The 22,051-nt window shown below is 38.8% G+C and overlaps 1 protein-coding gene across 3 annotated transcripts in view; it reads left to right on the top strand.

Annotated features, from left to right (window-relative positions):
- Positions 1–22,051, top strand: part of ATP2A2 (ATPase sarcoplasmic/endoplasmic reticulum Ca2+ transporting 2) — a 74,375-nt gene that overhangs the window by 47,315 nt on the left and 5,009 nt on the right. For 2 of the 3 annotated variants that reach the window (XM_044989545.1, XM_044989546.1), the window contains 12 exons: positions 2,437–2,525; positions 6,774–6,876; positions 8,217–8,348; positions 8,445–8,567; positions 8,789–9,007; positions 10,775–11,110; positions 13,351–13,571; positions 14,470–14,672; positions 15,508–15,593; positions 16,048–16,181; positions 17,263–17,380; positions 17,540–19,187. In XM_044989545.1, coding sequence (XP_044845480.1) covers positions 2,437–2,525; positions 6,774–6,876; positions 8,217–8,348; positions 8,445–8,567; positions 8,789–9,007; positions 10,775–11,110; positions 13,351–13,571; positions 14,470–14,672; positions 15,508–15,593; positions 16,048–16,181; positions 17,263–17,380; positions 17,540–17,809 — 2,034 coding nt within the window. In that variant the 3' untranslated portion in view covers positions 17,810–19,187. Of the gene's footprint in view, positions 1–2,436; positions 2,526–6,773; positions 6,877–8,216; positions 8,349–8,444; positions 8,568–8,788; positions 9,008–10,774; positions 11,111–13,350; positions 13,572–14,469; positions 14,673–15,507; positions 15,594–16,047; positions 16,182–17,262; positions 17,381–17,539; positions 19,188–22,051 lie in introns of those variants that run through there. The other variant, XR_006573838.1, reaches the window with a different exon arrangement.

Here is a 22,051-nt window from a genome sequence, read left to right on the forward strand (position 1 = left end):
AGATATAGTCAGTTGCTTTATTCTCCTGATTTGTTCTTCAAAAAATAGTTTCTAATGTTGATTAAAGTAGTATACCATAACTGCCTACTATTGTGCTGCATGTTCAGTTTCCAGTCTTTCATGCAACCCTGCCACTTGGAATTCTGAACAGGAATTTACTGGAAACAACAGTATTTTCCAAGTTGATACGTTTCTGATTCAGATGAAGATATTTCTATTCTTGAAGGGTAGTTAAGTGATTATCAGATATTAGAGCTACTGTGCTGGCTGCATTACATGACCTCAAATACTGTTCAAAATTACTGTGCCAGACCAGAATTTTAAATGTATAAATGTGCTGTAAAGATTTGGGGGACCTCCCTTCCCCCCCCCCTCCCCCAAAAAAAACCCCTCTTAAACATTATTCTATTTATTCTCACTTGATTAATGGCAGGTTTTTCTTCCTGTCTTTTTAAAAAAGATTGCTAGTCCTACACAGAGTTAAGTATTGTAGTGTATAGAGCTAAGAGAGACAAAGCAGCTGCTCATTAGTATTCTGGAGGAGGTTACTTGCAGTGGTATTGCATAACTGCCCTAGCCTTCATAGGGATCATTTCATCACTCAGGTGCCAAAAAGCAGAGCACTTCCGTGTTCTTAAGAACATCCAGATACTTTCAGATTCATTTATAAAGGTTTCTTTTGGAATGCAATTATGAGTCCTTTCTTATATTTAGAAAGCTGAGTATTTTGGAGCCTATGCACCATGATTCATTCATGTTTTCAGAAGAGTCAAAATATTAATTTTGCAACTGAAACTTATCTACATTAAAGTATGGCAAACAAGCGGTACTGCTACCTCTGGCTTCACTTAAGGAGGCACTATGCTTAGCTTTTCAAGAAGCCTTGCCATGGTAATTCCATGTGAGATTTATATCTTCTATATAGTGTGCTGTTGCTGAATTGTAGCCCATACGTGTTTGTAGGAATTTAAAGGTTTGTATGACAAAGATTTAGGACAAGAGTTACTGTCTTTTCAGTCTGATGCAGTTTCATATTCTCTGGAGTGACTTTTAAATTCACCCACCTTTGTGCCTTCTGAATTTTAAGTATTTTGTATAATTTTCAGCCATCATGAAGAGCAGTTATTGACTATCTCGTTGTTAAGACTTCGTTTTTTTCTACCAATGGGATTAGAGGCTTAACTGAAATGCAGCGTAGAGTAGATAAAGTAAAAACGAGACATTACTGAAACATGACTAACTTTTTAGATTAAAAACAGTTAAGCAGTCAATGTTCTGTTTCACTGACGTGTATATATAATGGCATGACTTTGTGGGAAGGTTTGTGACTGGTTCATATAATGGTGCCAATTATGTAATATATTATGTAACCAGTTACAATCACATTTTTCCACAATTCTATACTATTACTTCAGATCTACAAAGGAATGACTCTTGTTTCTCCACCATGACCACTCTATCAGCTGGGTAGTTTATCAAACGGCATTTGTCATTTTGGAATATCAGAACTTCAGGCACTAGATTTTTTGACCCCTTGTCTGATTTTTGGTTCTGCCTGTGGCTCCTCTGCTGTAGAAACAGGATTAAAGGATGCAGATGACTGAGTCCGGGGGGGTGTATCTGCATCCCTCAAACACTTGTTTATTCCTCTACTTTAGAAATTACGCTCCATTGTATGTTGCAGGGGTACTTGAGCTATTTGATTGCCCTCCAACACTGTAATACACTGGAAACAAATTTCTTTAGTAAAAAGCTGAAGATAGGAATGCTCTTACTCAAAGGCTCATAGGAAAGGGTCACTTCCCTGGAGTCAGACATTACCTGAATTCTCTTAGTCTCTGATATCTAGAAGCAGACCTTACTGCTCTGAAGTACTTTGTGATTCTGTCTTACCTGATATGGTCTGTACAGATAAATCCACTCCGGTCTTCAAAGTGGTTATTTTTTTTCTTGCCTTGGGACTATTGTGCTTTTTAACAAATTCATAGAAAATTGATATCTGTTCCTAGGCTTCAGATACATAAATTCATACCTCCAGAAAGATCTTCTGCTAGAATTAGAATTATCACCTGGGCACAGGACTAGGTCAGGCAGTTTGTGTTGGGCCAGTCACTTTTAGCCCTTTTGATCAACTTGCTCCACTGTTCCCACAGTTGATAGACTAACAATCCTGGCTTGCATAACAGACTAGTGTTGCTTGCACACATGGTTAAATATCTGGAGCAAATACAAATTATGTAGTCAAGGATAAATTTTACAATCGGTTTCTGTCCTTTCTGCCTGTCTCTTAGCTTTTCTGTGAACTGATTGCTCCTTCTTAAATTTTGACTTGTGTGTATATATAATGTGACAAATTCAAACTGATTTTAGTCCATTTAACTTTAGTGTCTGATTATATTAATGTAATATTTTAAAACACTTTTTTTTTTCTTACAGGTCTTCGTCCTGGACAGAGTAGAAGGAGATACCTGTTCCCTGAATGAATTTACAGTAACAGGGTCAACATATGCTCCCATGGGAGAAGTGTAAGTACTTCATTCATGTTAAATGTCTGCCAATTTATCCATTGGTTGTACATGTACATACTGATAGGCAGCTCAGTATACTAAAGTATCTGATAACGTTTGTTAATGTATCAAAGTTTCTCAACCATTGTGAATATAAATTTGAGGTTAGAGACAACCTGTTTTAGCCTAGAATATAACTTACTGAAAAGAAGTTAAATTCTGCAAAGCCTAAATCTAATGAAGCATCCTTAAAATATACGTTTTTTGACATCGTTCACTTGATAACTAATCTTCTGGAAATGATGAATTAGGGTTGTGGGATTTATCTTGCTGAAAGCTTTCTAGATTTAGGTTTTTTGAAAGATTTTAGTAGTTTAATAAATATCTTTCAATGATCCTGCATGGGACCTACATTTCCATTCCTTTATGGAAGTTATAGTCACCTGTTTAAACCTAGATCTTAAATTCTTGTAATCTCTCAAATAGTATTGCCCCCTATGAAGACAGTTGAGGAATTCATTGACTCTTTGGGTTGCATTCTGTTCTGGAATTCACCTTTTTCAAGCCAGATTAGAATAGATACTCAGGACCTGCAATACCCTTTGAACGCTGTAGATCAGTGCTTAAGGATTGGTCCCTTACTTTGTATCTACAGTAGCTTTGGTTTTTTTCTAAGGTTGTATGCTGTAAACCAGTGTTTCTCAACAACTGGTCCATGGACTGGCTCTGGTCCCTGAGATCTCCCTGACACAGTTTATGAAGGCAGCAAGCTGGTCCCTGATATCAAAAAGGTTAAACACTTCTCTAAACCACTGACTTTTTTGAAAAGGCTGATAGCTTTATCGTCTCCAGTGGAATGTTAATAAACATAAGGTTACACTAGTGGGATGGAGATTTTTTTTCTTTTTATCCTTAGAATTCTGAGAATCCTAGGATTGCACCCCAGAGAGAAAATATCTTTCATCAGAGAAAAATTGAGAAAAGGAGCTGTAATAAATAACTCCTTCTTCTGGGGGCGGGGAGAGGATCCTTTTTCGGATATATTTTAATTTCTGAGGATTTATTTAAAAAATTTCCCTGTGCAGTGAGTTGAAATATATACTTTAAACATCTCTTTACTGTTTGAGGTTTGGCATATGTTGCTCCAAAAAGTCAATAGGTTTTGAGCAATGTCCGTAATGATAATCCTCACAGCAGTGAATAGAGTTCTCAAATTTAGAATTCTTAATTCTTAAATTTTCTTTTTTGTTTAAAAGTTAATTTGCAAATAAGACTTGGAATTTCCATGTCAAGAAATAGGTTATTTTGGGCCATCCAAAAGACTTTGTAGCAATTTCCTTTTCATATAAGTACGTCTATTTACACTTACTCAATACCAGTCAGTAAATATGGAATGTTAACATAGGTCATCAATTTATGTCAGGCCTTTTTAATAAAATATAATCATAATTCCATATTTTGTTTACTGAGTCCTTGAGAAAGCTCAGGTAGGATACTGTTCTTGTGCATTTCATAGTGCTACAGTATGTCACCTTGTCATAAAAAATTCTGATAGCTGAATCCTCAGGTCCTTAAGCAAAATTGATAATCTTCATCTTTGCTTAGAGTGGATTTAGTCATTCAGTCCACTGGGTTTTTTGTTTGCTTGTTTGTGTGGGGTGTGTGGTGTATAACCATTTGGATCAATAACTGACCGACTTCACATTGGATTTAAAATATTTTTAAAGGAAATAATTCTCCAGTACATCAAAATAATAAAATCATTCCTATGTAAGTCAAGAATTAGTTTTTGGGGGTTTTTTGTTTTAAGGGCTAGGAAACCATTATTTTCCATTTAGGTGGATGGAAAGAGGCACTTATGAAAGTTAATGTACAAATGACCTAATTTATAGTAAGTAACAAACAAAAAACAAGTCTTGGTACTTCATGAAGTTTCTCTATCTCAGGAAACACATTAGCACTTTCTGAAAGCTCAAAAAATGTATAAAAATAAATGCATTGAGAGTATGAATTCAAAAGCAACATATAAATTTTCTATTGGAACAGTAGAATCAGTTAGAACCAGTTTTTCTAATGGAATTGACTATGCAGCCAAAATATTAATATGTAATACTCCTCTTGTCTCTGGTTGCCCCATACCATTTCTGATTAAACCTTATTCTGTACACTTCATTCTGCACCAGTGTAGATGGCCTATGCACACCTTCACTATCCTTGAGGGAGTGATCATGCCAAAAACTGTCACTTTGACGCTGAACTTTAAATTTCTCTCTTTTTTGAAATCTCCTTCACTAATCTAAGAGCCTAAAGTCAAAAGTGAGTAACTTAAAGTGCCCTAGACTCTGCACAGAGGCTACATGTGCATATCATGACTGAATCTCGGAAACACAGGGAAGAGTAAGGCAAGAAAAAACAGTACTGTTAAATGACAAGGTTCCAGAGGTTATCCAAACAGTTATCCTCAGAAAATAGAAATCCAATCCAAATGAAGACCATAGAAAAGAGCATAACCAATGACAGGTAAAATGTGAAATGAAAATTAGGAGGGCTGAGAGAATTTGAAGTAATTAATAACACAAATTCTTGTTACATCTATACTAAATTCCCAAAAAGGGAATTTAGTATATATTTGTATAACTGTAACTTAATATACAAAATATTTAACAAGGAATGACACATTACATTTAGATTTAGATTGTTTTTTAAATATGCACTTCTGGTTATTTATCTGGTATACAGCAACAGGTTCCAGTATTTGTCTAATTTATAGTACTACAAAATAACTGGAAGAAAACTTATGTAGCTGTATTTGCTGTGTGTTTACAGTATATGTTGTACTATGTAGCAGTAGTCTGTTTTTCCAAATGAAACACACAGGAGAAAAATGGACCCATGCTGGTGGACAGCCTCTGTTTGGGGGTAGTCAGTATTCACTGGCTTATCTCTCAAAAAAAAAAAAAAAAAAAAAAGTACCAGAAGTAATTGTCATAATGCCTCAGTGATTATTTCATGCTAACCTAGAGGTATGCTGATGTTGTTGTATAAAATAAGGCTCTGTAAGTAATACCATTCTAACATGAATATCTAAGCATGAAGAGTAAAGAGGGGATGTAGCTCTAATATATGAAGTTAACATTTGCAAAATTAATCTTCTTAATGTCATATACCACTATGAAACTGTTTGAGTGGGTGCTAATGTCCATAATCAGGAGTGGGTCACTCCTGGAAAACAAATAATAATTTTCTAGTTTCCAGTAGAGAGAAAGAGAAAAGTCTTGTGATTAAAGAACTGACAGGAGAGAATCCTAGTCCAGTCTGTGTTCTGTTCCCAGCACTGCTATAAATTTCCTACAAATCACTTAAACTCAGTTCCTCTGTTTTCTTACTGTAAAATGGAGATAATACTTGTAAAGGTAAATCATTAATGTATCTGAGGGGTGTGTGTGTGTGTGTGTGTGTGTGTGTGTGTGTACTCCAAAAGCCATAGTAAAACTTGTTATTAATAATCATCATCATCATCCTCTTTTTCCCACACTTGCTTATCTGCTTTTCAAGCTCTCACCTTTTTTACTTTACTCCTTTTTGCCTAAGCTTCAAATCTCCTCCTTCTGCTTATTTAACAAGCACCCTGTCTTCTCCTTCAAGTTCTTCCCTATAACAGTACTTCCAGGAATCTCATCAATACTCCCACACCTTCTTTTATCTGAACTTTTGATCCACAGCTGTTCCTGTCTTTGGTCTTGTCTGTCTTAAGCTGTGAACTCTTAGACCCATTCCTTGCTCCTATCTTATTTAGCACCATAAATGTAGATTGTATCTTAAAAACTGAGTGACACAGGGAAGAAACAACAACAAAAATCTGTTGCCATAATTCCTACAAGGGCTCACATCAAATGGTGAAATATGTCACTAAAACATAAGTCCTTGTTGAAAAGAGGAGCATAAAGTAAAATCCAGAAATTTTTATCCTTACTCCTTATTTAAAGCCCAGTTTAAAGGTACAGTGCTCTCATTTTTAACTCTGCCTTGCATTTTTCAGGATAAAATGTTTCTTTGGTACAAATTCTGTAATGCCATGTCTTATAGCTGAGAAAGAACCTTGCTTCAGAATCTTCACTAAACAGTGAATTTGCATTGTTTTCTATCATTCAGTATATAGAGGGATTAACTAAGGAAAAAATGGGTGAAATGTAAGAGCATAGTTAACTGTCTCAGTAACTTTTCACTCCAGTCCTTTTATGTATGTATGTATTTATTTTTTGACAGGCATAAAGATGACAAACTTGTTAAATGTCATCAATATGATGGCCTTGTAGAACTAGCAACGATCTGTGCACTTTGTAATGATTCTTCTTTGGATTACAATGAAGTAAGTCAGCCTTTTTTACAATACAAGAGGAAACCAGAATGAAGTTAAATGCTTGTTCTTGTCTAATTTACTTTGTATCTTTCCCCAAAGTTGGGAGGTGCCTCACATTTTTGAGCAAACTCTCAGGGTGTTAGTGACTTTCTATTCTATTTCTCATATAAACACCTATAAAGCACAATGTTATAACCACTATCCTTCTAGTTAAGGGAGACTACGTTGTTTCTTAAGAACCAGTTAATGCCACTCCTTATTTGGTTGGAGAGGACATTGTTGAGCAACTAGAGTTAAGAGAGTGATACTAATTTGGAACTCAGACCTGTCTCCTCCTTAACAATGTAGAAAGCACTGCTGCTAGGCTTTCCTGCTGGTCCTAAATCTCTATCTTGAAATGATAGATTGCAAATATAAATTAGGAAAATACAGTAAAAGCTTTGTTGTTCAGCATGTTGGGAGAATGGGAGGTGCTGGTAAGTTTAAAAAATAAGTGAGTGTGTGTGGGGTGGGGTGGAGAATCCAGTTAACTAAGAGGGGGAGGGAGTTTGGGTGCGGGAGGGGACAGGCGGTTGGGGCGTGGGACGGGGTGCTGGATCTGGGTGGCACTCACTTTTGGCAGCTCCCCGCAAGCAGGGACATGTCCCTGCTGCTCCTAGGTGGAGGCACGGTTAGACAGGCCACTGGGAGCTGCAGAGCCAGCGCTCAAGACTGGGTGGGACAGTGTGCAGATCCGCCTTACCGCACCTCTGCCTAGGAGCAGCAGGGATATGTTGCCACTTGCAGGGAGCCGCCCGAGGTGAGCGCCACCCGGATCTGGCACCCCACACCCCCTCCCGTGTCCCAACCCCCTGCCCCAAGCCCCCTTCCACACTCAAACTCGCTCCCAGAGCCTGCGTCCCACACCGCCTCCTGCATTCTGAACCCCACGTGGCCATTCCTCTGCCTAGGAGCATCAGGGACACATCACCCCTTCTAGAGAGCCATGTGGAGCCAGTTAGGGAGCCTGCCAGCCCTGTGCCAACCAGACTATAAACCGGACTTTCAGTGAAGGTCAGAAATGCTGGTTTATAGAGCTTTCTGGTTGGTAAAGTGCTGGATAACACAGCTTTTACTGTAGCAAAAACTGTTTTTTCCTTTTAAGATGAGGAAAAAAGATGGGGGAAATCTGACATTTTGGAGAAACTCATTTCTTTGTATGTTTTTCATTATGAACTGCAACAAGATTTGCAGTTTCCATTCATTGTATCGCTTGAAATTTCACTGTGGTGACTTGCGAAAGGCCAAGGTTTTTATAGCAGTAATAATTCTCCATATTTTTTTTTTATTTTTTTTTTAATGAATTGAAGGCTAAGGGAGTGTATGAAAAGGTTGGAGAAGCTACGGAGACTGCACTCAGCTGCCTGGTTGAGAAGATGAATGTATTTGACACAGAATTAAAGGGGCTCTCCAGAATTGAACGTGCAAATGCTTGCAACTCGGTCAGTACTTCCAAAATACTGTAAACAGTATGTGATTTCAGTTATGTTGTTTGTTGCAATCTGAATGAAATGTTATTAATAATGTCTCCTTCATAGGTCATAAAACAACTCATGAAGAAAGAGTTCACTCTGGAATTCTCAAGGGACAGAAAGTCCATGTCTGTCTACTGTACTCCAAACAAACCGAGCCGGACATCCATGAGCAAGATGTTTGTTAAGGCAAGTTCAGCATATGAGGAGTATAGTTTTGAAATGGCTACAAAGTAACATGACTCTTGAAGTTGTGCTTAGATTAATTGTAGCTGAACCATGAGCATAAATGTGTGCCTAGTGTTATCAGTTTTGGAGATGGACTGTTTCTTATCTTGTGTGAAATGATTCTGTGATGGAGAGCAAATTTGCTCATTTCTTGCTGCTCATTTCTTGCTTTGCTCCTGTAGGGTGCTCCTGAAGGTGTACTTGACAGGTGTACGCACATTCGTGTTGGAAGCACTAAAGTACTGTTAACTCCAGGAATTAAGCAGAAGATCATGACTGTCATTCGAGAGTGGGGTACTGGTAGAGACACATTGCGTTGCTTGGCTCTAGCAACACATGACAATCCACCAAGAAGAGAAGAAATGAACCTTGAGGACTCTGCAAACTTTATTAATTATGAGGTTAGTTTAGTAAAAGGCTTGCCTCTCCTTTGTTTCAACAGTTTTTCTGGAAGAGTGGTGACTTTTTTATTAAGATTGAGTTAATTTTTTTCAGAAGACAAAACAGTAAAGGGCAATGCTTTTAACAAGTTGGATTCTTTTCAAACATAAATATAACACTTCAGAAGCTTTTTCTGAATTAATAGATGTGGTCTGGCTCACTGGCTTAGCAACAGCAAGTTGTACGAGCTATACAGGGGACCAAAATTAGGAGCATCCTTTGGGTTCTTAAATGCCCCCACCCCCTGGCATCACTCCCCCAGCAGAGTCTGGACTAAAAGTTATTTGTTCTTGGTGCTTCTGGTGGCTGATCTATACATAGACACTTGATTATAAGTTTTTAGTAAGGTGCCATTCAGGCTGGTCTTTTGCAATTAATGCCAATGTTGTGGTGCAGAATACATATATTTCCCTAACTACCTATAGTTCTCATCAACATAGTATCTGAGACTCTCTTTAAATTTTGGTTCTGGAAAAAGTAATTTTATAAAAAATAGCACTGGGGAAATTGTGTATTCTGCTTCAATTACTTTAAGCCAGTGGTCCCCAAACTTTTTGTCACTCCCCCCTGGGAGCTGAGAGCGGGGGCCAGGGCTGTGGGCAGAGCAGGGCTGAGGGGCACTTCCTTCCTGCCCCCCATGGGGGCTGGCTTGGGCCCTGCCGCACCTGCTCCGAACATTCCTCTGTGCCCTGCTTTTCCCTCGCCCCCAGGGGGGAAATGCTCCACAGTTTGGGAACCACGGCTTTAAGCTCTTCTTTGGTCAGATTACAAGTGTTTCCTAATTGCCTGTCCTGCAAACTCACCTTGGAATCTGATGGTCAAGCTGGGTTCTTTCCCTTCTCTCGTATTTTCATTTGTAAAGATTCTGCCCTCAATTATCTGAACAACTCCGTTATATTTCAATACAATTACATGTATAACAAGGAATTCATTTTTGAAGACAGTGGAAGTTGCAGATTATTTGGCTTGGAGAATCTCTTGCTAGCAGTATGCCTGAGAAGGAAAGACTTGACTCTGAGTGCAGGTGGAATCTGCAAGGCTGGCAGTTAGATCACCTTTTAACTTGTGAACTGAGCACTTTTAAGCTGAAGGCAAAGAGACATAATACATTTGGAAATGCAGAATGCCATTTTTAGTCACTTCTCAGGGTAGAACCACACTTTAAGTTGCTCCATATGCTTAACTCATTGAGACTCTTCTCAGTGTTATGTTTCAGAACCAGAGGATGCTGCATAACATGCTGCACTAGAACAAAGTCAGGATTACAGAGACAAAACATTCCCAGTTGTGTTTCAGTTCCTCTTCTTTCTCAGTGTCTCTTGTAGTCTGCTTTTCAAAATGGTCTGGATTCAGACCGTAGTACAAGAAATGAACATTTTGAGGCAAGATACCATGAAGACTGAGTATGCTGAAATACAGAGATGAGTCAGGAAGAGCCCCATAAGTGGGGGAAAATCTGACTTGATGTGCATGGCATGCTTACTGAACCTTGTCACATACTAGTTTTGAACAAACAGCGAGGGAGGGTTGGTGGGGGGTGGCATGCAAGTTTATAAAGGCCTGAATTTAAAATTGTTGGATACTGTAGGATAAAAATGCTATTTTCCTCTTATAAACTAATGTTTGAACTACTTTGGCTTGTGAAAATGATTTGTGTACTGGCCTACTAAAGAAATAAAAGCGTCTCCTAATATTTTGTGCTAAAGCTCAATGTCCTCCTGTTTCAGACCAATTTGACCTTTGTTGGCTGTGTGGGTATGCTGGATCCCCCAAGAACTGAAGTAGCCTCATCCATAAAGTTGTGTAGGAAAGCTGGTATTCGTGTTATTATGATTACTGGTGACAATAAGGGCACAGCAGTAGCCATTTGTCGTCGTATTGGTATCTTTGGAGAAGATGAGGATGTTTCTTCAAAAGCCTTTACTGGACGTGAGTTTGATGAACTTTCCCCAGCTGTCCAGAGGGATGCTTGCCTACATGCTCGTTGCTTTGCCCGTGTAGAGCCTTCCCATAAGTCTAAGATTGTTGAGTTCCTCCAGTCTTTCGATGAGATCACGGCTATGGTAAGTAATTAGAAGCTTGCATGGCTTGTAAATGAGATTTTACTTTTAAAACAAATTATATCCCGTCAATCTGACAAATTTCAGTTATTTTCTTTTAAGATCGGCAATTACAGGCTGGTAAGTCTGACTTCAGTACCGGGCAAACTGGTTGAAACTGTAGTCAAGAATAAAATTGTCAGACACATAGGTGAACATAATTTGTTGGGGAATAGTCAGCGTAGTTTTTGTAAAGGGAAATCACGCCTCACCAATCTACTAGAATTCTTTGAGGGGGTCAACAAGCATGTGGACAAGGGGATCCAGTGGATATAGTGAATTTAGATTTTCAGAAAGCCTTTGACAAGGTCCCTCACCAAAAGCTCTTAAGCAAAGTAAGCAGTCATGGGATAAGAGGGAAGGTTTTCTCATGGATTGATCACCGTTTAAAAGATAGGAAACAAAGGGTAGGAATAAATGGTCAGTTTTCAGAATGGAGAGAGGTAAATAGTGGTGTCCCTCAGGGGTCTGTACAGGGCCCAGTCCTATTTAACATATTCATAAATAATCAGGAATAATCAGTGAGGTGGCAAAATTCGTAGATGATACAAAACTACTCAAGATGGTTAACTCCCAGCCAGACTGCGAAGAGCTACAAAAGGAACTCTAAGTGAACAAATGTTAGGAATCATTGAGAGAGAGAGATAATAAGACACAAAATATCGTATTGCCTCTATATAAATCCATGGTAAACACACATCTTGAATACTGCATGCAGATGTGGTCACCCCATCTCGAAAAAGATATATATTGGACTTGGAAAAGGTTCAGAAAAGGGCAACAAAAATTATTAGGGGTATGGAACGGCTGCTATATGAGGAGAGATTAATAAGACTGGGACTTTTTCAGCTTAGAAAAGAGATGACTGGGGATATGATAGAGGTCTATAAAATCATGACTGGTGTGAAGAAAGTAAATAAGGAAGTGTTGTTTACTCCTTCTCATAACACAAGAACTAGGGGCTACCAAATGAAATTAATAGGCAGCAAATTTAAAACAAAAGGAAGTATTTTTTTCACACAACGCACAGTCAACCTGTGGAACTCCTTGCCAGAGGATGTTGTGAAGGTCAAGACTATAACAGGGTTCAAAAAAGAACTAGATAAATTCATGGAAGATAGGTCCATCAATGGCTCTTAGCCAGGATGGGCAGAGATGGTGGATGCAAGAAGCTGGGAATGGCTGACAGGGATGGATCACTTGATGACTCCCTGTTCTGTTCATTCCCTCTGGAGCACCTGGCATTGGCCACTAACGGACAACAGGATACGGGGCTAGATGAACTTTTGGTCTGACCCAGTATGGCCGTTCTTATGCTCTTAACCTTTGAGGGACCACCCCTTGTATTTTTCCTAGGACAATTGATAAATGATTGTATGTATTGGAGCCTGAAAAATTAGAATCAGTTTTCACCCAACTAGTGATAGCTTTCATCAATTGCTCAATCCATTTTTTAGAAATGTTCAGCAGTGCACTGTTCAGAAAATACCTTATTTTTAAGTAATCATGTGGGCATAGTTCAGCATCAGAAATATCTTACTGGTTCACACCAAAACCTCGACAAAATATGGTACTTGTAATTTACCCAGTTGGTAGAATTGGCCTTTTTCCTTCCTTCCTTCCCCCCAAGCATCTGAGCACACCTCTGATCACTTGGGACTATAAATCAAAGGCACTGCCATCTCCCTAAGGCAGAAACTTCTTATCTTCAGCCTAATTAGAGTAAGAGGTGGAAAATCCGCAAACTCTCTTTTGGTTTGGGCACCTAAGTGTATAGCCTGAAGAACTAAGATAGTTGACCTCCGAGTCAATTTTGTTAGACAAGCAAGGAATATTGTGTAATGGTCCCCTTGATTGTGGATGTTTGGGTGGAGTAAATAGAGAGGTTTCTCTTGAACCCAGTCTCCTTGCACTTCAGCAATCAATGTCTCAACTAGTTACACTGTGTGTGTGTGCGTGCGCGCACAATCAACATGTGAACATTACAATAGGCATAATCAGAATAACAGCATTGGAAACACTGTTGCTACTCAGGCCATCTTCTGTGCCTGTCAGTTCAATCAAGTTTAAACTTCCTGTCCTTCACCTTAAAGCCCCATCTCAATTCTGCACCTCCTTACTCACCCACTTTAGATTTTTGCCCCCTGTGTAAAATCCTCTTCTAGTCCCCGCATATAAGTGCCCATGTTTTCTTTGTATTTTAGACTGGTGATGGTGTAAATGATGCCCCTGCACTGAAGAAAGCAGAAATTGGGATTGCTATGGGGTCAGGTACTGCAGTAGCTAAAACTGCTTCTGAAATGGTCTTGGCTGATGACAACTTCTCAACCATCGTAGCGGCTGTGGAAGAAGGGCGAGCCATCTACAACAACATGAAACAGTTTATCCGTTATCTCATCTCTTCCAATGTTGGAGAAGTTGTTTGGTAAGTTTTAAGAAGTTGTTCTGTTTTAATTTTGCACTTCTGTAATGGAAGCTGGTCAGTTTTAACTTATAATATTGCCAGATGCTATTTGGGGAACAGAGGTTTATTAGAAGTAATAACTATGTTTAAAAGAGATAAGTATTTATATGCATTGCAATCCTCAAGGGAATTCATTATATATTCATTATGTTTTGAGAAAATTCTATTCAGATGTTAAATATTTCAAAGAAATAATGAATGTTTCCCAAATTCTAGTTTTGAGACTGTCATGTCCACTAATATAGGTCCTTAATGCTTCGTTTGGGCAAGATGCCTTTGAAATAGACAAATCCACATTCTACTAGTTGGGAAATCGAACACACAAGTTGACTCTTTCCCAAGACCACGGAGTGAGTTGGTGGCAGAGCCAGGGATAGAGCCCAGATCTCCTGAGTCCCATTTTTGTATTTAAGCCATAAGACTCTCCTTTTTCCAAGGGCTCCACTAGGTGAAAACTGCTTTTTAATGCTCCATCAGGTCCATTTGTTTTACCATTCAACTCAAAGAGCATAGATCTGTAGAAGCAATATCCTCCAAGTACTCCGGAAAGCAGCCTAATGCTTTGTGAGGGTTACTCTGGTAGAGAGTAATAAAGCTCCTCAGTCTACCAAAACAAAATGCACCTACTTTAAACATTATTCAATTACTCTTGGCTATAAAATGCATGTACATTCCTAGCTATCTCAATGTGAATATTTAGCTTCCAATATTAAATAGATGTTGCAATGTCACACCGCATAATTTTTCCTTGCCAGTTAATAAGGAACAGAATTATTTAAAAACTAAACATAGATGAGTATTTATCATATGTTTGGTTTAACATGGCTAAGGACAATTTTGTACTTGTTCTTTTTTGTAGTATCTTCTTGACTGCTGCTCTGGGCTTCCCTGAAGCTTTAATTCCCGTCCAGCTGTTATGGGTAAATCTTGTAACGGATGGTCTCCCTGCCACTGCTCTGGGCTTCAATCCTCCCGATTTAGACATCATGGATAAGCCGCCCCGTAATCCTAAAGAGCCCCTGATCAGCGGATGGCTCTTCTTCCGTTACCTGGCAATTGGATGTAAGTAGCTCACTAGCTTTTCTTTAACTTTTTGTACATGTAGAATGACTTGTAGGAACTTGATCTGGAACTTGCATGGAATTTATATGGTCTTCAGTTATGTTTTAGGCCAGGGGTAGGCAACCTATGGCACATGTGCCGAAGGCGGCACGCAAGCCGATTTTCAGTGGCACTCACACTGCCCGGGTCCTGGCCACCGGCCCGGGAGGCTCTGCATTTTAATTTAATTTAAAATGAAGTTTCTTAAACATTTTAAAAACCTTATTTACTTTACATACAACAATGGTAAGTAATTAGAAGCTTGCATGGCTTGTAAAAGAGATTGGAGCAGAAGGCCACCCACCTGGTATCTAGAACCTTTTTTTTTTTTTTTTTTTAATCAGCAAATGACAATGGTTTGGCCAAATCCGTCATGAATCTCTAACCAAATTGTTCTGCAGCACATTCATATTTGTACTTTGTCTCTGTAGAACTGAGTTAATTACTCATGCATTTTTTTGTTTGTTTGTTTTTTGGAAAGTGAGAAGTTAGGATTTATTTTCTGCTAAATATATTAAATGTTTACTATCACTTTCCAGAGCCACGACCATGGTTGAATTCTCTGTATGCCCTAAATTACAATAAACACATAAAATCTTTACAGTTGGACAGATTCCAATTATGGTGACTTGGCAGTTTAAAAGCAGATTCCTTCTACGGGAAATGGGCAAAGGCTACATTGTGTATGTGTGTGCCCAAGTGATGGTGGAGGAGGAAGTTCAAGTGAGGTTAACAAGACTGTGTCATACGTACTATTCATAATATAGAAAAACAAACTGCGTCCCTTTTCTTTAAGGTTACGTTGGAGCTGCGACAGTGGGTGCTGCTGCATGGTGGTTCATTGCTGCTGATGGTGGCCCAAGAGTAACCTATTACCAGCTGGTATTGTTCAGTTTAATTTACTTTAGAAAACCTGCAAAAATATATAAATGCCTACTGAGCGTAACATAATATGTTGGTACTTACTGTATGCTGTACATTTTCATTTCAAAGAATAGCTGCAGAAGGACCGTCTTTAATTGTATTAAATAATCCTGCTTATTCAGAGTTAATAGCTATAAAAAGCGAAAGGTAGAATACAAAACACTTTCTTTAAACTGTTTTTGAAGGAAATAGATGTCTTTTTATGGGAAGATTTCTGTACATATCAAATTTATGTGAATTGTTTGAATCAGAGATGAAGTCAAAAGTAATTCTTCCTGATGTCGGCCTCTATAGGCACAGGCTTTTATAATCCTAGTGCTGGACTGCTGCACCATCCCACTTGAATTTTTTTGTAAATAGGTAATCATCATTGTTGAAATAATGAGTGCTTGCTTGTTTTATTCTGTTGTAGAGTCACTTCCTACAGTGCAATGAGGACAACCCAGAATTCACAGATGTAGACTGTGTGGTCTTTGAGTCGCCATACCCAATGACAATGGCACTTTCTGTTCTGGTCACCATAGAGATGTGTAATGCTCTCAACAGGTTAGTTATGTCTGAAGTAGAAAGCTGAGATTCACTTGGGGTTTTTTCCTGAAATTATAAAGTTTTTATATAGAGAACTGTCTAGGCATTAAGAAAGGATACGTAAGTAATAAATAAGTGAGGGAATGGTGAATTCCTGAGTTTGCATATTGAAGGCCAAAGGATCATTTTTCCTAGATCACATTTGAGATCTTACGCTATAAGCAGAGGTATCATTTTAAATCCTTCAGTTCACTCTTGGGACTTTGGTATTAGACTGCTAGGATATTTTCCACTGTTTTAATTTAAGCCTCATCAATCAGATTAACCCTCATACTTCTCCTATAAAGTGATATTAAGGAGACCTAAAATAAGACTGTTTAAATATATGGGAAATAGTTTTTCCTGCCCTAAGGGAGCGTGCCTCAGCTAATTAATACTAAATTATAAATGGAAACCTCTAAATAGCACAATATGCCAAGGGTATTTGAAGAAACAAATTGGAGGTCAGTTAAATTTAAAAAAACATTATTAGCTCTACATTTAAAATACACTGCATCTGAGATTCCTCTTCCTAAACTCTATATTGCAGCACAAAAACCTCCTCTGGTATAGCCAAAACTTAGATTGAACCGGCACAGAAAACGGATTTAAACAAAAGCATTGTTAGTGTTTTAGATATATTAAATAGGCCCATTTTAATATTCTTGTGCCAGCTGTAATCTTGTATAAACTCTCTGCTAATTAAGATGGACAGTAATTTTAGTTTAAAATGCAGTCTAATGCTCAAAGCAATGTAACCCTGTTAGCTCTTTGAAGTACATTAGTATATTGCTGTTATACACCATTAGTCTAATAAACTGTTAGAAGAGTTTAGTAGCATTTTGTAACATCTTTTTATTTAATACAGCAACTAGTTACTTTTAAAACAACCTTTAATGAGCTGAACATTGATTAATGACCGTGTGTCAGCAGCCCCCTAACTGTCTTGTTCTTAAATACTCTTACCTCATAGGCACAAATTATGGCCTGCTAAGATGCCTAATGTGCTTTGTTTAATGTCCTATTCTAATGTCTTATGTATGCAATGTTTCTGTTACAGTTTATCAGAAAACCAGTCCTTAATGAGAATGCCTCCATGGGAGAATATCTGGCTGCTGGGTTCTATTTGCTTGTCCATGTCACTCCATTTTCTTATTCTTTATGTAGAACCACTGCCGGTAAGTAAACTTGTTAATTGGGTGCAAGCTACGTGCAACAAGAGTGGCAAAACTACTTGCCTGTAATAATGTCTTAAGTTTCAAAGAAGAAAAAACACTGTTTTGTTTTTTTGTGTGTGTACAAGTAAAAGAATCTAACGATTGGCTTCTCTTCCACAGCTCATCTTTCAAATCACACCTCTGAATGTGACACAGTGGCTGATGGTGTTGAAAATCTCACTACCTGTAATTCTGCTAGATGAGACACTTAAGTTTGCGGCCCGTAACTACCTGGAACCTGGTAAAGATTGCGTGAAGCCTGCCACCAAACCATGTTCTTTATCAGCATGCACCGAAGGGATTTCCTGGCCATTTGTGCTCATTACTATGCCCTTGCTTATCTGGCTTTACAGTACAGACACTAACTTTAGTGATATGTTCTGGTCTTGACTGACATAGTGATGATTTTACATAAAGATGTTTAACTTAATCAATTTTTTTATTGTTTAAAGCAACTGTCGATTTCTGCTGAATTTTCACATGAACATATTTGCCGGTGATGGAGGTTTCATACTCTAGATTTTGTGTTTTTTGCTTTTTCTGACTCCAGTGGGGGCAATATTTTCCTCTTTTATACACAACTAAAGTGTCCATTGACATGTACAGAGAACTAACACTATTTTATGCAAATATTTTTTTGTAGATGAAAAGCATGTACAGTGTTCTGTTTAATCTATTCATCCTTGTAAAAAAAAAAACAAACCTTTTTTTTTTTTTTTGAGCCAGCGGACACTAGCAAACTAAATTGGTAGCAGATTTTAGGGAATGAATGTGTTTTCTAAAACTAAAAAGCATGCAACTGTCTGTCTTTTGCATGATCATCTGAACTTAAGTTGATCAGTTTATTTTTTATTCATAAGCCGATTTTTCTGCACTGGGCAGAGAGTGCTGCTACCTCAGTCAGTGGGTTTTTTTTGTCCCTCCGTATGCCCCCTCATCTTAGGTTCCTGACTGTCCTGTTTACACTAGTCTTTGTAAGAGGTAGAGTCTGCCTAGTCATGCTTGTGCAGAAAACATAATTCCAGGTGGAACCTGCCGGGTTCTTCTGCCATCCCTTCAACACACGTAGTATTTTAAGGTTATTTATTTAAATGTCTAATGTATTTTATTATAACAAACCTTGTTTTGCCAGTGTTGCCCACTTTACTGGGGGGGGGGGGGGCACTACTTCAGTCTATCCTAAACTTTTAAATGGACAAAGAAAATTCTATTTCTTTTTTTTAAACTCTAAAAGATGGCTTAAGTTCCGTTTTTAATACCTTATTTACGTGTGTCAGATGTTTTTCAGTCTCTTAGATCAGGGCTTTTGTAATGTGACCTGGAAAAAATAACTTGCTCTGCATAGTTAGAAATTGGATTTCTTACACTTTTAGTTAGGGCACTGATCAGTTACACATTTTATGAGTTACTCTGCTGGCCTTGTTCTAGCCTGACTTAGACAAATAACAAGCTCGTGTGTGTTTTTGTAAAATCTGTAAATAGCACATGACCAAATGAACATATTGTATAGAACTATTTTTATTTTAATGTGGCACTAACCACCTTCATTATATTATAAATGTTAGAGCATGTTTTCAAATTCAGTCCTGTATCAACAATGTGTAAGTCATTAACAGTCCTAACTGTGGTGTTTTTCTCCAATGCCTTCCAACATTCATCGACTAAAGTGAGTATTTCTCTTCCATTTCACCAGCCCAGTGGTGACTTGCTGTAAAATGGCATATGCTGTATACATGTCAAAGAATAAATAGTAATTTCCTTCATTCCATGCTGTCTTGTCAGACTCTGCTGTGCTACATTATTATCACCATTTTAGGCTATGCATCCTATAGTATGAGGCCCAAATTATTGAAGAAAATTGCTTTACATTCCGGATCACAGTTCTTTTTGGGCCCAACAGCTTCAGTGCAGCAGGAAATTAGAGCTCTTGCCCAATATTACCCCACACTTGGGTCAAGTCAACTGTAAGCTTTTTCAAACCCATTGACAGCTGCTGTCTGAATTTGATGCCCAAGCATTAATGCAAAATATATTGATGCTTATGATCAGACATTGCTTTATTCTGAAGATACACCCACCATAGAAAATGTGAAATGCTGCTTCCCAGCTGCCTGTATCCATTCCAATTATGTTCTCAGGTACCTGGAGTGCTCACTTTGTAACAACAATCCATTGATTGTTTCCATTCAATGGAAACACTTTCTTTGTACAATGTTCATGCGAAAAGACAAAAAGGAACATTCTTGTTAACCTCAGCCCGATCAGTGCAGAGCTTTTGAGAGCAGCCCTGGGGGCATAGTGGCTTTGTAAAATGGCAGATGGTGTGTTGGTTTAAATCTGTTTAATAGCAGTTAGGCCACTACTTTTCAACTTACTTTGTTGAATGTAACTGATCAATTAAATCAAGGCACCAAAGAACTCTGAGCTGCTCCTGAGGGGCATGGATAATGTAGGTTCCCTGCTTTCACCTGGTTTCAGATGCAGAAGCTTAAATGCCCCCAAAATACAATAAATATAAACCAAAACCACTCGGGACTCATGTGCTGTGATTTCAAACTATTTGTTGTCCCTCCTATATGCAGACCAAGGGCTTGTCTACACAGTGTGGCACTGTGCATCAGAGGGTGTAAATTGCAGAGCACTCTGTACTGTTACACTCTTAATGGCCAGTGTAGACCTTGCTGACACCCTCAAACTTTCCTAGTGTGCAATGATTGGGCCCTACCAAACTCCCAGCCTTGAAAAACATGTCATGGACTGTGAAATCGGATCTTTAGTGTGCTTTTACCCTATGCTGTACAGATTTCAGAGGGAAGACCCATGTCTCTCAAATTGGGGGGTCCTGACCTGAAAAGGAGTTGCGGGGGGGGGAGGGGTTGCAAGGTTATTTTAGGGGGGGGGGAGATCATGGTATTCCCACCCTTACTTCTGCACTGCTTCCTGCAGAGCTGGGCCCTCAAAGGTGGCCCATACCATACCATACCATCCTTACTTCTGCACTGCTACTGGCAAGGGCTCTGCTTTCAGAGCTGGGCTCCCAGCTACTACTCTCCAGCTGCCCATCTCTGAAGGCAGCACCGCTGCCTGCAGAAGGAAGGATAGGAATTCTACAAACCCCCTACAATAACCTTGCGCGCATGCACACACACCCACCCCACCCCTTTTGGGTCAGGATCTCTACAATTATAACACCATGACATTTCAGATTTAAATAGCTGATTTTTAAAATGAAATGGACCAAAATGAACCATGAATTTGGTAGGGCCTTAGCAATGATGTAGTCCTGTTTGAAATAGTCCTAGTTAACATTCACTAGGAACCTTTTAAGGTGTGTCAGAGTGTACACAGGGCAGTTAGACTGCAGCACTATAGAGCACTCTACACCCTTCTGGTTGCTCTGGTATGCCCTGTAGATGCATCTTCAGGGTGTTAGCAAAGCCTCTTCTATTTAGTGTCAGTGGCTCACTGTGGGGTGTTTCATAAGATCAGCCTCATCTGGTAGGAGAGTATAAGTCCCTGAACACTTAACTAATGTACTTTTTAGTATTGTGCTGAATGCCCTTAGTGGGGCTGATGGAAGGATCTCTCCTTGCAGTGGGATGCACATCCTTCCCAAGAACTCCATCCATGGGGCAGTGTAAACATAGAATACTTTATCAGCATTCACGATTCAGAAGGGAGTACCTGCTTCTTGGAAAACAGGGAAGTTTCCACAGCAACTTCCCTAATATAAACAGATGATATTCTCTGGATTGGGCCTTTAAGATGCACACTGTCACTAAAACCACTAATAAGGACTGCCTTCTTACAATTAAAACTACAATAAATTAACCCCATTTGCTAACATTGAACTTGATGTTATAAAAAGGTATTTAGTTATAAAGATAAGGCCTGTTTCCAGAAATGTTATCTGGAACATTTAGGGGGAGCTATAGGTGTTCAACCTTTGGAATGTCAGATCCACAAATCCTGGAACAAGGGGCACATACAATCCAAGCATTTTAAATTCAAGCCAGTGGCAGGGGGTTGTGGTTGTGTGTGTAACTTCAGGAATACTATTGATACAAAACTTATTTGCTTTTGGGACAATTTTTCCATCTATTTCACTAAACCATCCTCTGAGCACATGACTTGCTTTTACAGAAGTTAATAGGCCATTAAGTTGTTCTGGTCACTTAAACCTCAAATGGATTTAGTTTTAAGTGTGGGTTCTTGTGGGCTTTTTGGGGGGGGGGGGCGCAACATTAAGGTTTTCTGTAGTGTCAGCATCTTTAATACTTAGATGTTAATAGCAAAACTTGCCTTTCCTTTAAACATGGTGAATTTAAATAGTGCACCAACAGTGAACACTTTAAGGGCTTCAAAGATTGTCCATTTCAAAACAAGGACTTTAAAAGGTTGGTTGGGGTTTTTTTGGGGGGGTGGGGGGAGCTTCTGTCTCTGAAGCAGACTGCCCACCATCTTAAGGGAGTTTCATGCATTTCCTGTGACCTACTTGCATGGTTTTAGAAGCAGTGTGCAAACCTGCTCCTGCACAGAGAGCAGCATATAAACCGGACACTTAAGGGTGAAAGTAGGAAATCTGGATTGTGGGGTGGAGCAGGCTGAACAGAGGGAGAAAAACCTGGGTTG

Source organism: Mauremys mutica, chromosome 16, assembly GCF_020497125.1.
Source record: "Mauremys mutica isolate MM-2020 ecotype Southern chromosome 16, ASM2049712v1, whole genome shotgun sequence".
NCBI lineage: Eukaryota > Metazoa > Chordata > Testudines > Geoemydidae > Mauremys > Mauremys mutica.